The sequence below is a fragment of the Acipenser ruthenus genome, chromosome 52 (genome assembly GCF_902713425.1).
Source record: "Acipenser ruthenus chromosome 52, fAciRut3.2 maternal haplotype, whole genome shotgun sequence".
Lineage (NCBI taxonomy): Eukaryota > Metazoa > Chordata > Actinopteri > Acipenseriformes > Acipenseridae > Acipenser > Acipenser ruthenus.
Window position 1 is genome coordinate 4210789 of NC_081240.1, and position 16951 is coordinate 4227739.

General features: G+C 40.0%; 1 protein-coding gene across 1 annotated transcript; it reads left to right on the forward strand.

Moving 5' to 3' along the window:
• Positions 1–314: 314 nt before the first annotated feature.
• On the forward strand, positions 315–16229 carry LOC117432820 (L-asparaginase 1-like). The gene is made up of 11 exons (XM_059016110.1): positions 315–418; positions 1003–1096; positions 5549–5675; positions 6980–7105; positions 10554–10649; positions 10857–10983; positions 11555–11715; positions 14167–14310; positions 14990–15100; positions 15580–15628; positions 15738–16229. Exons 1-11 carry the CDS (start codon positions 352–354, stop codon positions 15752–15754), a joined length of 1119 nt encoding a protein of 372 aa, XP_058872093.1. The 5' UTR covers positions 315–351; the 3' UTR covers positions 15755–16229.
• Positions 16230–16951: the final 722 nt, after the last annotated feature.

Sequence of the window (16951 nt, forward strand, 5' to 3'; positions counted from 1 at the left end):
TACATCAGGGTTAGATAAGAGTGTAGTGGGGTGAAAACAGGCACAATTAAAAGTAACACATACAGTTAACTGATAAGTCAATTTACGTGCAAGATTTAAATACAGATATAATAAGGAGCAGCAAGGTGGTGAACAGCTAAGTGCGGGATAAAAGTGTATTTAAGGTTGGGTGCCATAATGTCCAGAGTTAAGGTTTACATGTGCAGTCTAAAGAGGTGTGTCTTGAGGAAACGCCGGAAAGGAATTTTGCTATAAAAGCCGATAGGTTTAAGATTTAAAATACACACACACACACACACACACACATTCGTACATATACAGAGACATTGCTGCCAGCGAGAGAGAGAAAGAATGAAAGAGACCAGAGTGTTTGTCTACTACACGGGAGGGACGATCGGCATGGTGCCAGGGAGAAGTGGTGAATTTTATTATAAATACTATCATAATATTATTATTTTTTATGTTTTTTCATTTTATTGTTATTATTTACACATTTAGCAGACACCTGTATCCAAGGTTTGTTAAACAATTAAATACAATGTACGCTAAAACACTACAGTATAACAACCTCAACATCACTAGAACACATTCAGCCACACACAACAGTGAACGCTAAAAGTACAGCGTATATAAATAAATAATTAGAATAGAAAATAGAAAAATATGCAAGCAGACTAAATAGGACAGTTGAAGAATATGATAGAAAAAAGGTAGAAGAGAGGTTTTGCAGGATTTATAAGTGTAGTGTGAGCAGGTGAGTTCTGAAGAGGTGTGGGAAAGTGATGAGACACGATGTAGTCCTGATGCTCACAGGCAGCTGGATCCACCGATCACAAGAGAGGATAAGGAATAATAATAATAATAATAATAATAATAATAATAATAATAATAATAATAATAATAATAATTTATTTTGCTGTTACGGAATAGGGGTTATTATTATTAGTGTTATTTATTTATTGTTATTTGAATGAATAATTGGTGTGTGCGTGTGTATTTGAGGTGAGGGACCTGCGAATCCGGGAGACTTCACCGCAGAGCTGCGCAGACATCCAGAGCTCTTTGACAAGGAAGATGGGGACTGGTTTGTGCTACCGTGAGTCACACACATATACACTACCACTACTGTTAGATTTTAAAATACAAAATAAATATATGGATTACAGACTAGCATATATACAAAATATATGCCAAATGCACCATATATTTGTTATGTATTTTTTATACATTACTAATACATTTTATTTACAATGCTCAAAATATATTTACAATATATTTATATAAATATATATTTGTTTTTGCCTTACATTTGTCATACATTTTAAATACATTATTTAAATATAATTAGCTATATATTTTAAATATATTTAATGGATTTTCTTTAAATATCTAAAAATACATATTTGCAACAAATTGGTGTAGACATTTTGGAACATTAACCAAATGTAAATATTGTAATAACCTAGCATACAACTTTATAAACTGTGCAATGCGTTTGTACTATTATATATACAGGTAGCCTACGTTATCATTTTATTAAGTCTGCAATATGAAGACATTTCTGTGTGCAAGCTTAAGCCACGGAGTTTATTTGAGGACGGTATGTTGTATAATAATGATGATGATGCTTATAATAATACTACTGTACATCCAACATCTTCAAATGCAACATTTGCAAGTTAGGTTGGCTGCTGATTCACTATGTAACACAATTTTTGTTCCTGGGTAGTAAGTGTTATTTCCTAATTGCTTATGCCTCAAAAGTATAGAAAATGGCTATTATTCCCCACAAACTTTGCTTTTGTGACCAGGAAATGGAAAAAAGTGGCGGTACTCTAAGTACTCTCAGGATCCCTGTCCAGCTCTCTCTCGCTGACTCTCTTTCCACCTCTATCTCTGTCTCCCTGTCCAGCTCTCTCTCGCTGACTCTCTTTCCACCTCTATCTCTGTCTCCCTGCCCAGCTCTCTCTCGCTGACTCTCTTTCCACCTCTATCTCTGTCTCCCTGTCCAGCTCTCTCTCGCTAACTCTCTTTCCACCTCTATCTCTGTCTCCCTGTCCAGCTCTCTCTCGCTGACTCTCTTTCCACCTCTATCTCTGTCTCCCTGTCCAGCTCTCTCTCGCTGACTCTCTTTCCACCTCTATCTCTGTCTCCCTGTCCAGCTCTCTCTCGCTGACTCTCTTTCCACCTCTATCTCTGTCTCCCTGTCCAGCTCTCTCTCGCTGACTCTCTTTCCACCTCTATCTCTGTCTCCCTGCCCAGCTCTCTCTCGCTGACTCTCTTTCCACCTCTATCTCTGTCTCCCTGTCCAGCTCTCTCTCGCTGACTCTCTTTCCACCTCTATCTCTGTCTCCCTGTCCAGCTCTCTCTCGCTGACTCTCTTTCCACCTCTATCTCTGTCTCCCTGCCCAGCTCTATCTTTCTCCCTTTCCATCTCTATGTCTGTCTCCCTGTTCAGCTCTCTCTCAGGCATCCTGTCCAGCTGTCTCTCTTTCCCTCTCCTTGTCCAGCTCATCTTGTCTAATCAGTACTGCGTCTAATCGCGACTTGACCTGGACCATTCAAAATAAATTCCCCCACTCTGTTTTGCAATGCACTCTGGGAGTTGCAGTTGTTTTGTAATGCACTCTGGGAGTTGCAGTTGTTTTGTAATGCACTCTGGGAGTTGCAGTTGTTTTGTAATGCACTCTGGGAGTTGCAGTTGTTTTGTAATGCACTCTGGAGTTGCAGTTGTTTTGTAATGCACTCTGGGAGTTGCAGTTGTTTTGCAATGCACTCTGGGAGTTGCAGTTGTTTTGTAATGCACTCTGGGAGTTGCAGTTGTTTTGTAATGCACTCTGGGAGTTGCAGTTGTTTTGTAATGCACTCTGGGAGTTGCAATTGTTTTGTAATGCACTCTGGAGTTGCAGTTCTTTTGTAATGCACTCTGGGAGTTGCAGTTGTTTTGCAATGCACTCTGGGAGTTGCAGTTGTTTTGCAATGCACTGGGATTTAATTAAATATAATTAAATATGCCACGTTTTTTTCCCATATGTGCTTTATTTTAAACTTACCTCTTTCCTACTGTGCTTTATTAAATATAAAGGAGATTCAACATGGAAACCGTGGTTAATATTTATAAATGACCAGCGCAGGATCTTTTCTTTAGAAAAACAAGGGAGTTCTTGTTATGTACTGGTTGGTAAGGACAATTTGAAAGTTAACTATACCGTAAGTTAAGCTACAGCAAAGAAAAAGAGAGGCCTTGTCAGAATTGCATTGTAATGTGTTTTCTTCAAAACGAAAGTACAGTTATGCTAAGTGTTGTTTTTTTTTACTATGATGGTTATGGTTATTTTATTTGTATACCAAAACAGGAATTTTTATTACAACAGAACCATTCTTGATATTGCCATACTGTGCAAATCCAGGTCACAAAATTAATATTTGTATAAGTTGTAGTAAAGAGATAATTTAACTCAAACTTTTATTTAAAGACTGTAATGTTGTTGAAGCTGACACCCTGGGATCCTTCAAAAAGCTGCTTGATGAGATTCTGGGATGAGTAAGTTACTAACAACCAAATGAGCAAGATGGGCCGAGTGGCCTCCTCTCTGTAAACTTTCTTATGTTCTTATGTTCTTAACTAACACAGTTTCATTCCTGCTTTTTTCAAAGGCATTTTAACTGGATAACATTTTCAACTTAAGTTTAAACTGCATCAATCATTAAATCAGCAATTTTCCTCGCGTTACCCTAAGTATTACTGATGTAAGTGTTATTACTGTTTCATAAGTTGTATTGATACCTAAATATTGTGCAAAGTGTAATATGGCAAACCTGTTGAAAGTATGCCAATTTTAAAAGATTGTAAATCTTGATACAACTGCTATTCAGTGAATGGTTTGCATTAATATAAAATAACAAAGAAACACAGAAAATAAGTCTTTTATTTCATACCACCACTCACTTACAGCATAACAAACCCTGGCAACAGCAAGCATGACACAACACTCCACAGCATCAGGCAACATGTAACCCAGCAACCACAACAGCACTGAACTGTGGTATTGCTTGGCATGTCGAAAAATACGGGGGTCTGATCAGCATTTCCGATCTGTCCAAGCTGGTACTGTTTGTTAGATATTCTAAAATTGTAAATGTTTCTCTAGGAATTCCTCAGGAAGCTTGGTTTGTCTTTTCTCAGCAGTCAGTCACGTTGCTGTTGTCTTTTGTTGTCTTTTGCTGGCTTGGGAAGCCTATTGTTATTGTTAACGTTTTTTTTCTTTTTTTTATTATTATTTTTTTTCTTCCGTCAACATCAAACTGCTCCTGCTTGACCACAGTAGAACTGAACAGGGTCTAACTTGGCTGGTATCAACCCAGCTAGACTGCCATTCAGATGCTAAAAACCTGCGCTCCTACGTCAACCAAAATGGCCGCCTGACACATTATTTTGAAAAAGCTTTCAAAATCTTCTTCTTGGGAACCGGTGAAGCGATTGATCTGAAACTTGACATTATGTCATCAACAACCAACCCTTCCTCAAGTTTGCAAAGCATAAGTTGCTGTGATAAATCTGAGTATCAAAATGGTCAAACATCAAACTTCTTTTGTTCGAAAACTGTGTAGCCAACTAGCTCCGAACTTCATAGGCATCATCCCAGGAACAATAAAATACAAATATGACAAAATGGTGCTCTTGTGTAAAACAAGATGGCCGCCACACCTACATTTTCTTCTTAAATTTAAAACTGCTTCGGTTGAAAAACGGTTTACTTGATTATCTCCAAACCATAGAATCATCATCCTTGTTGCAATACAATTGACTAACTGAACAGAAAAATAGTGTTTGTCTGGAAAACCAAGATGCTCGTCGATGCATTTTTTATAAAACCTTTCAAAATCCTTTTCATAGGAACCGGTGATGAGATTATTCTGAAACTTGGCAAATATCATCAACATCCAAACCCATTTGAAGTTTGTGAAGCATGAGTTGCTGGGATAAATTGATGTATTAAAATGGCCACTACCAAATTAGCCGAAACATGCTCCAAACACGAAACTGCATCTGTTCAAAAACGGTGTAGCCAACTAACTCCAAACTGGTGGACATCATCCCGGGAACAACAGAATACAAATATGGCAAAATATTGTTGTTTTGGAAAACAAGATGGCCACCAGACCTACATTTTCTGCTTCAATTTAAAACCGCTCTAGTTGAAAAACAGTTTAGTTGATTTTTAACTTGACAAGCATCATCCCTGTGTCAACATAATTCACATTTTCAAAAATGGTGTTTGTGTGATAAACAAGATGGCTGCCTCAAGATGCAGCCCAAACTTCAAACTGGTTCTGTTCACAAACTGTTCAGCAAATTAAGTGCAAGCCTGGTGCGCATCAATAGAATTCATAGACTCTTCCTACAGTTTTGGAACTGGTACTGGTACTGAGCTAGGAAGCCATAACACTGCCTGGCAGTTCTAGTTATTATTATTATTATTATTATTATTATTATTATTATTATTATTATTATTACAAATAATAATAATGACCCTTCTATCCTCAGTTCAAAGGCCACAGCAGATTGCCCGGAACAATTCATTGTGAAGTATCAAGTGGAAGAGGTAAAGAAGCCCATCGACTCTTCCAAAATCACTCCAGAACACTGGGAGCACTTCACCAATAAAATACTGGTACTGTATTCTACTGTGCTGTACTGTATTCTACTGTACTACACTGTACTGTATTCTACTATACTGTACTCTACGGCATTCTACTGTACTGTATTGTACTCTACTATACGCTACTGTACTGTATTCTACTGTACTACAATGTACTGTATTCTACTATACTGTACTGTACTCTACTATACTGTACTGTATTTTACTATACTGTACTCTACTGTATTCTACTGTACTACACAGTACTGTACTCTACTATACTATAGTTGTAATTAAGTGAAATCAAGGAGGCTGTGTGGTCCAGTAGCTAAAGAAAAGAGCTTGTAACCAGGAGGTCCCTGGTTCAAATCCCACCTCAACCACTGACTCATTGTGTGACCCTGAGCAAGTCACTTAACCTCCTTGTGCTCTGTCTGGTACTGTATTCTACTGTACTACACTGTACTGTATTCTACTGTACTTTATTATACTATACTGTCCTACACAGTACTGTACTCTACTATACTGTATTGTACTCTACTGTACTGTATTCTACTACACTGTGCTGTATTCTACTATACTGTACTCTACTTAAGCAACAGAGCCTGTCGATGAAGGCTCTACCATGTGGTAGATGACCGTGACGAGTTATGTGTCCCGAGCCGTACAGTAGGCGAAACTCTAACAAAAGTCAAGCTCATCTACCACACTGTACAGCCCTCGTTGAGAGGGCTCTATTGCTATAGAAATACATTTATTTCTTTAAACTATTTACCTTGAACTAATGATATTTCGTCGGATGAGGAAGAGTCCCTAACAAAATTATACAATGTACTATACAATAATATAATATACTGTACTGTACTATACTGTACTCTACTGTTCAATACTGTACTCTACTCTACTGTACTATACTGCTCTATACTGTACTGTACTCTACTGTTCTATACAACACTGTACTATGCAATACTCTACTGTACTATACTCTAATGTACTATACTGCTCTATACTGTACTGTACTCTACTATACTCTACTGTTCTATACAATACTGTACTCTACTATACTGTACTCTACGGTTATATACCGTACTATACTCTACTATTCCATTCTATACTCTACTGTCCTGTACTATACTGTTCTTAGTGTACTGTACTCCACTCTACTGTACTTTACTGTTCTATACTGTACTGTGTCTATACTGTATCTTTGTCTGCGTCTGTCTGTTTTTCTGTCTGTTTCTCTCTCTCTCTTTCTTTAACTGTGTGCAGTTCATGTATGGTAGATACTGAATTAACCTCTCTCTCCCCCCTCCCTCTCTCTCTCCCCCCTCCCTCAGAAGAAACAAACACGCTACGATGGTTTTGTTCTCCTCCATGGGACGGACACGCTGGCCTACACCTCCTCTGCTCTCTCCTTCCTCCTCAAGGACTTCAAGAAGCCAGTGGTGATCACAGGAGCGCAGGTACCACAGAGCAGGCTCGGGGGGGAGGGGGGGGGGGGACGACACAGGGGGAGACCTCGGGTGTGTCTCTGCCTGTGTCTGCACTGCACAAAATTCATATCTTAGAATTGGAAAATATATATAAAAACCTAGTCATATCCAAAATAATATAAGCTAAATGATCTGCCAATGGGATAAGATAATTATCTTAATAAGATTTTTAAAAATAAGAAAGTTCAGCTTATTTTGAAAAAAATGTGGATCAGAAGTAAGAAAACTAGCCCAATATTCTTAAAACAAGAAAACTGAAAATTCAAATTCCTAAAATTAGACTTCTGCTCTTATTTTTTTCAGTACAGATCAGTTTAATTGCAAAACAAAACTCACAAAATAAGAGTTAATATCTTACCAAGATTGTTCTTAAATTTGAAGGGGCTCTTATTACCCCTTATAATGGGAGTTGCCTAAAATCAGAAATTGGAGCTAAGCAGGGTTTTATTTTTTGCAGTGTGTGTGTGTGTGTGTGTACAGATATTACTGTCAATGTGGGGCCAAAATTTGACCAAATGTTCCCCACAAAGATAATAACTCCTGACAAAAAGGCAATGTAGGGACATTCCCACTTTGTTAATTCCTTCTTTTTTTCAAACTAAATGCCACTGCTGCTGGAGAAGCATACTCCTCCTCCTCAAGGTGTGTCACTCCTCCTCTCTCCACGAGTCATTTCAAAATACACCCTCCATGAATCAACCCTTGCTAGGACGTATACTATCTGTACCAGGAGTCTCTAACCCTGGTCCTGGAGAGCTACTGAGGCTTCTGGTTTTCGTTTCAACCAATCTCTCAGTTACTTAATTGAACCAATTTTTGGCGTAATTAGTCAAGTTTAACCATTGATGATGTAAAGACACCTATAAAACCTGCTGGATAGGGCTCTCCAGGACCAGGGTTGGAGACCAGATTGAAAATAAATGTGTATATACTGATCGATACAGTACCTTAATTTCAGTTATGCTACTCACCTTGCACTTTTCTGTAAAAATACAGTATCTAGTAATTATTTGTCTCGGTGCGATAGGCTTGTAGAAGGGTGTGGTAAAACACAAGGCAGACACAAAGTTTGAATATGAAACGCCAGCACAGGTGCCCAGGTTTGTTATTCCACGCTCATTTGGCAGATGCTTCTGTGACAGTTCAGTGGCACTCTTCCAGCAATGCTATTGTGCCCCGTCTTCATGAATCACACACGCAGGCATGTAAACCAAAAAAAGAATAAGCAAAAGGAAAAAAGGAAAACAAAACACTTTAAGGAAAAACTACAAAATAAAGTGTGCTGGTTTTTAACCATGGCTCGTTGCTCCCTCTAGCGGTGGAAGCCCCGAGAAACAGGCACTGCTCAGTATCCTCTCTTATATACTGTGGGATGGCTCAGTCCCACTAAGCTAACTATGTGAGATAGTGAAAAGAAAACCGGTGCTTGGCTTGCTTGCACCACCGGGTCTGTCTGACGCTGGAGATGTCACACTGTCTTCCCGACTCGCTGCTCCAGAGTTTCTGTTTTGCTTCAAAGTCTCAGAATCCTGCCCTGAAGTCACACTTCACTAGACTTCCTGGATGAGCCAGAGAGGATACAAAACATTCCCTTTTTATTCATTCGTTCACCCCATGTAGTCCCACCCCCCAACCAATGACATCAGCCGATTCCTTCAAAGCTGACTCCTGTCAATAAGACATTGCCTGACAGCGTGGGAATACATGGGTGTCCTAACCTCCTACAAGCTCACGCCTGATGGCCAGTCAAGATCCCTCCCCTCTCACATACCCTCCCCCTCAGAATGGCACCACCGGTACTCCTACCCGATACCCCAAATACTCTGACTCACTCTTCCCAATTGCACACTTCTTTGGGTTAGCAGTGAGCCTGGCCTCCCGCAAGGATTGCAGCACTGCCGCTACCTTACCCAGATGACTTGGCCAGTCCTCACTGTGGATAACCACATCATCTATGTAAGCAGCGGCGTACTGCTGATGGGGCCGCAAAATGCGATCCATCATCCGCTGGAAAGTGGCCGGCGCTCCATGCAACCCAAAGAGCACGGTAGTAAACTGGTTAAACTCGAAGGGTCAATAACACTGTTCTCTCCTGTGATTCTGGGGTTAGGGTACCATTGATATTTTTAGTCTTTCTTATGCTTTCCTTGTGTACACGCTCAGGTGCTTTATGTGTATATTAGGCCACTGTAAACTGGGCCACATTTCACTGAATAAAAAATGTTTTTTTTCATGTTTCCAGTTTATATAGATTACATTCCACAGTACTGTAATCTGTTTGGAATACATATGTAGTATGTTAAACTTGTTTTAGTCTTGTTGCGAATGTTGTGTTTTATTTCTTTCTCCTGACTCAACCAAGGCACAATTACCCCTCGCATTCAATTGTTGTGCACAAGCTTTCACTTGACTGCAATGATATTAAACTAATCACGTCGACGGAAGAGGAATGGAGTGAAATGTATGTGGGCGGTCATCAGTATGTGGGCGGTTTGTCCCGAAATAGTGCTGTTCTTTATACACCCACACAAAACACAAAACACATACACAAGTCCGTTAGTGCGTGAATTAGTGCTCGTGGTGCAAATACAAGATACAAGTGCAGTGCTGTTCTGGGTTTGTGCTGGACCTTGGCAACAGCTCCGGAACGTGTTACTAATAACAAGACACAATTAGAGACAAACAAACAAACACTCACGATATGGATACACAAAACACAGGTCCTTCCAGGTTCTTTTCTCTAACCAAAACAAAGGAACAGATTACGTCGCTCTGTCCCCTACTGTCACTCATGACCCCTTGGTAAACGATTGCAGTGGCTCCTCCAGTCCACGGCTGCCACATCATTCCCCTTTTGGGTCGATGAGTTAATGTACTGAAGCTCCGCCCCTTTTCTAAATGACAACTTCCTTTTAACCCTAGGAACAAAGTGTCAGGCCAGACAGTCCAGTGTACTGCCCTCGCAGTGCAGTGTGTGTGTGTGTTAATGTACTGTAGTGCAAAATGAGGAATATTGTGACAGTATATTTTTTTCAGTGAATAACTTTTATGATTTTGATTATTATTAGTTTAGCCTGTTCAAAAACAAACGTTTTTAAAATGCACATTTCTTTTTTGCATCCTTGTGCCACCTGGCGGTTGACTAGCGAAGGGCACTTTTTTCGATGATCGTCAAGAAAAAGATGCTTTTAAGACTGCGTTATGTTTGCGTCATTGCACCGCAAGCACGAAAACGATTAAACCAAAAAGTTTAGAATAAAATCCAGAACAAAATCAAAATGAGCAAATACAAATATCAATCATTGCAGTGTGAGTGTTAATGTACTGTAGTGTCCCATCAGTGTGTATACACTGTATTAACATCTCTCTCTCCCTCTCTATCTGTCTCTCCCTCTCCATCTGCCTCTCTCTCTCTCAGCGCTCAGTGTTTGAACCTCGCAGTGACGCAGTGGAGAACATCCTGGGATCTCTCCTCATCGCCGGCTGCTATTGCGAGACCCCTGCACTACAACTGGTAAGACTCTTTCTCTCTCTCTCTCTCTCTCTCTCTCTCCTCTCTCTCTGCTGGACCCCTGCACTACAACTGGTAAGACTCTCTCTTGCTCTGTCTCTCTCTCTCTCTCTGCTGGACCCCTTCACTACAACTGGTAAGACTCTCTCTCGCTCTGTCTCTGCTGGATCCCTCCGCTACGACTTACTCCCCCTCTCTCCCTCTCTCCAGGTGTCAGTGTTATTTGACAACATGGTTTTTCAGGGGAACAGGGTGACGAAGATTGACTGCTCTGCTTTCCATGCCTTCAGCAGCCCCAACAGTCTGCCCCTGGTGGAGCTGGGAGTGACTATCAAGGGTGAGAGGAATCCCCTTCTCTCACTCTCTCTCCTCTTTCAAATAGGAGCTTTTCATTTGTTTACAATTTGGTTGACCATAATTGGCATTGTTGTAGCAGTGCTGTTCTGAAGCTGGTAAGTGTTAGTGTGTGTTAGTGTAGTGAGCTTCAGGACCAGCTCGCTGAGGGGACTCTTTTCTGGGCTGAGCTCTTGGGTTTGAAGGGCCTTGTACTGGAGGGAGTCTGATTCACATTTGTTTAAATGCATCCAGAATTTTCGTGCTCTTTTTTTGAATGTTGATGAGCAGTGGATAGCAGCCTAATTCAGCCCTGCATGCATTGTTAGGTGTTTTTCGTTGTACTTGCAGTATGATTTTACAGAATTCAGCATGCAGGGTTTCCATTGGATGTTTATCCCATTTCGACAGGTATATTTATTTTATAAAACCTACTTTTGATGGCATTAAAAGCTCTGTGGACTTTCTTTCTCTTTCTCTCTCTCTCTCTCTCTCTCTCTATGTGACAGTAGTGCAGTGTATCTGTATTAACTCTCTCCTCTCTCTCTCTTTCTCTCTCTCTCTCTCTCTCTCAGTCAATGCAATGTCCTCTTCACCTGTCCCCTCTCCCTCCCCCTCTCCCTGCTTCTCTCCCTACCTCCCTACCAGCCTCTGTCCCCTTCTCTGTTCCCTCTCGCTCTGTGATGTGTCTGATGTCCGAGTGCTGAGACTCTTCCCAGGAATTAAAGAGGAATACGTGAGTCTCAATTTCTTATTTTAGGCAAATATCTTACATTATCTTGGCCAGATATTTGCTCTTATTTCAGGAGTTTTGTTTTACAATTAAATATATATTTTTTAACTCACAGGAAAACAAAAAAGCGTCTGGGTTGATTTGCACTGAAAAAAATAAGAGCAGATTTTTTGTTTAAAGAATATAATAATAATAATAATAATAATAATAATAATAATAATAATAATAATAATAATAAATTGTTTTAAGAATATTGCACTATTTTTCTTAATTCTTGCCCATATTTTAAAGTTGGTGATTTTCTCAAAATAAGCTGAACTTTCTTATTTTTTAAAATCTTAAGACAAATGCTCTAACCCCATTGGCAGATCATTTTGCTTAAATTATGTTAAATTATAATTTAAAAAACTCCTGCACACTGCATTCTGCAAAATCTTTTTATTATTAAAACAAAACACGAAGGTCTGATGACTGAAACGTTAGTTCTTTTCTATTGTTTTAATAATAAAAAGTGAGGTTTTGCAGAATGCAGTGTGCAGGAGTTTTTTTTATTTATTTTTTATAATTTTTTAATTGTTATGTGATCTTCAAATATACAGATTTCTTGCAGTGTGTATCACTGTGTTTGTGTGTGCATCACTGTGTGTGTTTGTGTGTGTACTATACTTTCTGTTCTGTTCTGAATGTCCCTTTATCTAATCTCTATTTGTGACCCCTGGTCCTTGTTTCTTTTTTCAGGTCGATAAAGTCCCCTGGCTCGACATTGTCTATACCTTTTAGGATTTTGAATGCTTGAATCAGATCACCGCGTAGTCTTCTTTGTTCAAGACTGAACAGATTCAATTCTTTGAGCCTGTCTGCATACGACATGCCTTTTAAACTCAGGATAATTCTGGTCGCTCTTCTTTGCACTCTTTCTAGAGCAGCAATATCCTTTTTGTAGCGAGGTGACCAGACCTGGACACAATATCTTTTTCATAGTTCCCTTCTTCAATTTCAGTATCTCACATATTATATTTATAATGCACATTTTTATGGCCTGTGTGCAGTACCTTACACTTTTCTCTATTAAATGTCATTTGCCATGTGTCTGCCCAGTTTTGAATGCTGTCTAGATCATTTTGAATGACCTTTGCTGCTGCAACAGTGTTTGCCACGCCTCCTATTTTTGTGTCGTCTGCAAATTTAACAAGTTTGCATACTATACCAGAATCTAAATCATTAATGTAGATTAGGAATAGCAGAGGGCCTAATACTGATCCTTGTGGTACACCACTGGTTACCTCGCTCCATTTTGAGGTTTCTCCTCTAATCAGTGCTTTCTGTTTTCTACATGTTAACCACTCCCTAATCCATGTGCATGCATTTCCTTGAATCCCTACTGTGTTCAGTTTGAGAATTAATCTTTTATGCAAGACTTTGTCAAAAGCTTTCTGGAAATCTAAATAAACCATGATCGGTATTACATTTGCAATTCTCCAGTCTGTCGGTACAACCCCTGTGTCAAGAGACTGTTGCATGATCTTGGTTAGCGGTTTGTAAATAACTTCTTTCATTTCTTTGAGTACCATTGGGAGGATCGGTCCAGGGCATTTGTTTATTTTAAGAGCTCCTAGTCCCTTTAACACTTCTGCCTCTGTTATGCTAAAGTTATTTAAAACTGGATAGGAACAGGTCGACATGTGGGGCATACGGCGCTCAATTGGCTGCGGGCCGCCCGGGGGGAGGGAGGGTTAGGTCGGCCAGGGTGTCCACGGCTCACCGCGCACCAGCGACCCCTGTAGTCTGGCCGTGCGCCTGCGGGCTAGCCTGTAAGCTGTCCAGAGCTGCGTTGTCCTCCGATGCTGTAGCTCTTAGGCGGCTGCACGGTGAGTCTGCAGAGTGTAAAAAAGCGGGCGGCTCTGTTTTAGTTATTCTGTCTTCGTTATTTGAAAAGACTAAATCAACAGTGTGTGTGTCTCACTGTGCGTGTGTGTGTCGTGTGTGTTTGTGTCACTGTGTGTTTGTGTGTGTGTGTGTCTTGTGTGTGTCTGTGTCTTTCTCTGTGTGTCGCTGTGTGTGCCTGTCTGTCTGTGTTGTGTTGTATAGTACAGGACAGAACAGTACAGCACATTATAATATAGTACAGTACTACATTACTGTATTGTATAGTAGTGTGGAGTAGTGGTTAGGGCTCTGGACTCTTGACCGGAGGGTCGTTGGTTCAATCCCAGGTGGGGGACACTGCTGCTGTACCCCTGAGCAAGGTACTTTACCTAGATTGCGCCAGTAAAAACCCAACTGTATAAATGGGTAATTGTATGTAAAAATAATGTGATATCTTGTAACAAATGTAAGTCGTCCTGGATAAGGGTGTTTGCTAAGAAATGAATAATAATAATAGTGTGCAGTATAGTACAATATAATATAATGCGAAAACAATTACAAACAGGAGTGTGTTGTGTGTCGTGGCAGGTGCGTAGCGTGCTGTCCGGGGCGGGGGGTGTGATTTTGGAGACCTACGGGTCGGGGAACGCCCCAGATGATAAGTGGTTCCTTGAAGCTCTGAAACAGGCCAATAGGCATGAAGCTCACCTCGAAGGTAATACATCTACCTCTGTGTGTGTGTGTGTCTCTGCCTCTGAGTGTGTGTGTGTGTGTGTGTGTGTGTGCGTCTCTCTCTCTCTCTCTCTCTCTCTCTCTCTCTCTCTCTCTCTCTCTCTCTCTCTTTCTTTCTCTCTCTCTCTCTCTCTCTCCTCTGTGTGTGTGTGGGGGGGGATTCACTGTAAACAATAAAATCTTGCTAAACTCTGATTTCTTATTTTAGGCAAATAATTCCCTTAAGGGTAATTTAAAAAGAGGCCATTAAAATGTAAGAAAAAAATGTGGATATAAAGAAAAAAATATCTTGCATTATTTTGGCAAGATATTTGCTCTTATTATGGGAGTTTTGTTTTAGAATTATTTTTTTTGTACTTGCAGAAAAACAAACTGAACTGAAACAAATGTGAGCAGAAGTCTAATTTTAGGAATTAGAATTGAAATGCCATTGGCGGATCATGTTGCTTAAATTAGGTTGGAAATGACTAGGATTTTATAGATTTGTTTTCTAATTCTAATATACAGTGTTTTTGCAGTGTGTGTGTCTGTTTTTACACACTGTCTGTCTGTTGGTAAATCTTATTGCAGTGCTGTGCTCACCCTTTTTGTTTCTCTCTCCTATCCCTCACCCTCTCCACCCTCCCTCACTATCCCTCTCCCCTCTCCCTCCCACCTCACTCTCCTCTCTCTCTCTCAGGGTCTGAGAGAGGCTGGGGTGTTGTCTGGATATGACATAACTTCTGAAGCTGCTCTTACCAAGATGATCTGGACTCTGAAGAAATACACGACCCAGGAACAACGCAAGAAAGTCTGTCTGCAACTCATATTATATTTATTATTGTTAATGTTATTCTATGTGACACAAGAACCAACTCATTATTCCTCTTCAAACACATTTATACAATATACTTATTATTGTTGTTGTTATTTATTATTACTCTCTCTGTGTGTCTGTATTAACCCCCCACTTTCTCTCTCTCTGTGTCTGTATTAACCCCACTCTCTCTCAGCCTGCATTTGCGTATTGCACTCTCTCTCTCTCTCTCTCTCTCTCTCTCTCTCTCTCTCTCTCTCTCTCTCTCTCTCTCGCTCTCAATTCAAAATTCAAAAAGAGCTGTATTAGCATGACAAGGTTGCACTGGTTTTGCTTAAACGTTTACAGAGCAGTCCAGTGCAAATACAGTAGAACAGTGCAATGGGCAGTAATATAAATACAATAAAAGTTACATTACAGGAACATTATATTAACAGACATATACAACTCTCTCCCTCGCTCTCTCTTTCTAGGCATTAGAGACCAGTGTGTGTGGGGAGATGACAGTGACAATAAGCCCAGGTGAATACTCCACATTACTCTCTCTCTCTCTTTGCACTGGTAATGTACTGTAGTATGCAATGTCTATATATTGCATTAACCCCCCCCCCCCCTGTCTCTCTCTCTCTAGACCCTCCTCTGATCTGAACTCAGGACCTCCCTCCGCACATGCTACCCAGCATTATGCAAACAGACTGCACCCAACCCATCCCTGACACCCCACTCCCCCTTTCTGCCTTGCCTGTGGCCAATAAAGCTTAGTTTGCAGTATAATCTGTCTCTGTCGCTCTCTGTGTGTTTGTTTCACTAATACGACTGGAAGTGAATGATTATTTCTATTTGCAGACTTTTAAAAAGGTCTCCCAGCTATTATTAGGGGTCCAAGCAACACTATTGTTATGGTTAGGATTATTAGACTTCCAAGCCCATGTCCATTTGCTCCAGGCAAGGGAACCCAGATTGCGTGCAAAAAGGAAGGCATGACCGCTCTATTCACATTAATACGGCAATCTCAATTATTAATTTGCAAGTCATACTGCGTGAAATGCTGTATGTGTTACACACACTTTATTTTAGTACAGGGCACTCCAAAGGACAGGTATAAGTCCGGCGCCCACTGCCAGATGACCAAAGTACAACGAATCAGAGCTTTTTAGTTATTTTAAACAATTGGAGATTTCAAGTTAAGTTATAGGAACTTGAATTCTCCAACTTTTATAAGCTACACAATTTACAAAGTCAAATTAAGCAAATTATTATTTTAATTAAGGGTTCTATTAGGTAGAGCTCGGTTGGAACAAACCCAGCAGGGCAGGAGGTGCTCCAGGACCAGGCTTGAGAACCACTGTGTTAGACGGGCAAAGCAGAGAAAAGAATTGTTTAACTCTGCAAATAAATATTTGTTTGTTCACCTTTAGCTCCCTCTGGTTTATTTTGTAATATCAAACGTTACTGAAACACATCACAAGCTCCGTCAATTTAAACATTTTAGTTTTTCACTACTTTTCACTAGTTTTGTTAATGATGCGATGTCGTTTAATTTATTGTATTTATGATTGCACCTCAACTCCCACGCTTTGTACTTTAATATATCATTTTTGGACCTTTACAGTTTCTATACTTTGTATAGATGCGATTGTAAGCATATAATATCATGTTTATAGGAAGGGAGTGGTGGGCTGGTCGAAATACCTTGTGGGAAAGTGTATTTCCAATACAAAGTATGCAGAATGGTGTCAAAATATAAATTTCTTTGGAAACATTGCATTGAAATACAAATTAGAAAGGGGCTGTTTATGTGGAAATTAATTTGCAAGTGATAACATCAGCATTACTGTGTGTTCA

Bases quoted from the DNA above. Each gene is read 5' to 3' on its own strand.
- LOC117432820 (XM_059016110.1), top strand. From the start codon at position 352: ATGAAAGAGACCAGAGTGTTTGTCTACTACACGGGAGGGACGATCGGC. The intron at 10,650-10,856 runs GTAAGACTCTTT...CCCTCTCTCCAG, and splicing joins AGACCCCTGCACTACAACTG to GTGTCAGTGTTATTTGACAA. The intron at 14,311-14,989 runs GTGTGTGTGTGT...TCTCTCTCTCAG, and splicing joins AAGGTAATACATCTACCTCT to GGTCTGAGAGAGGCTGGGGT.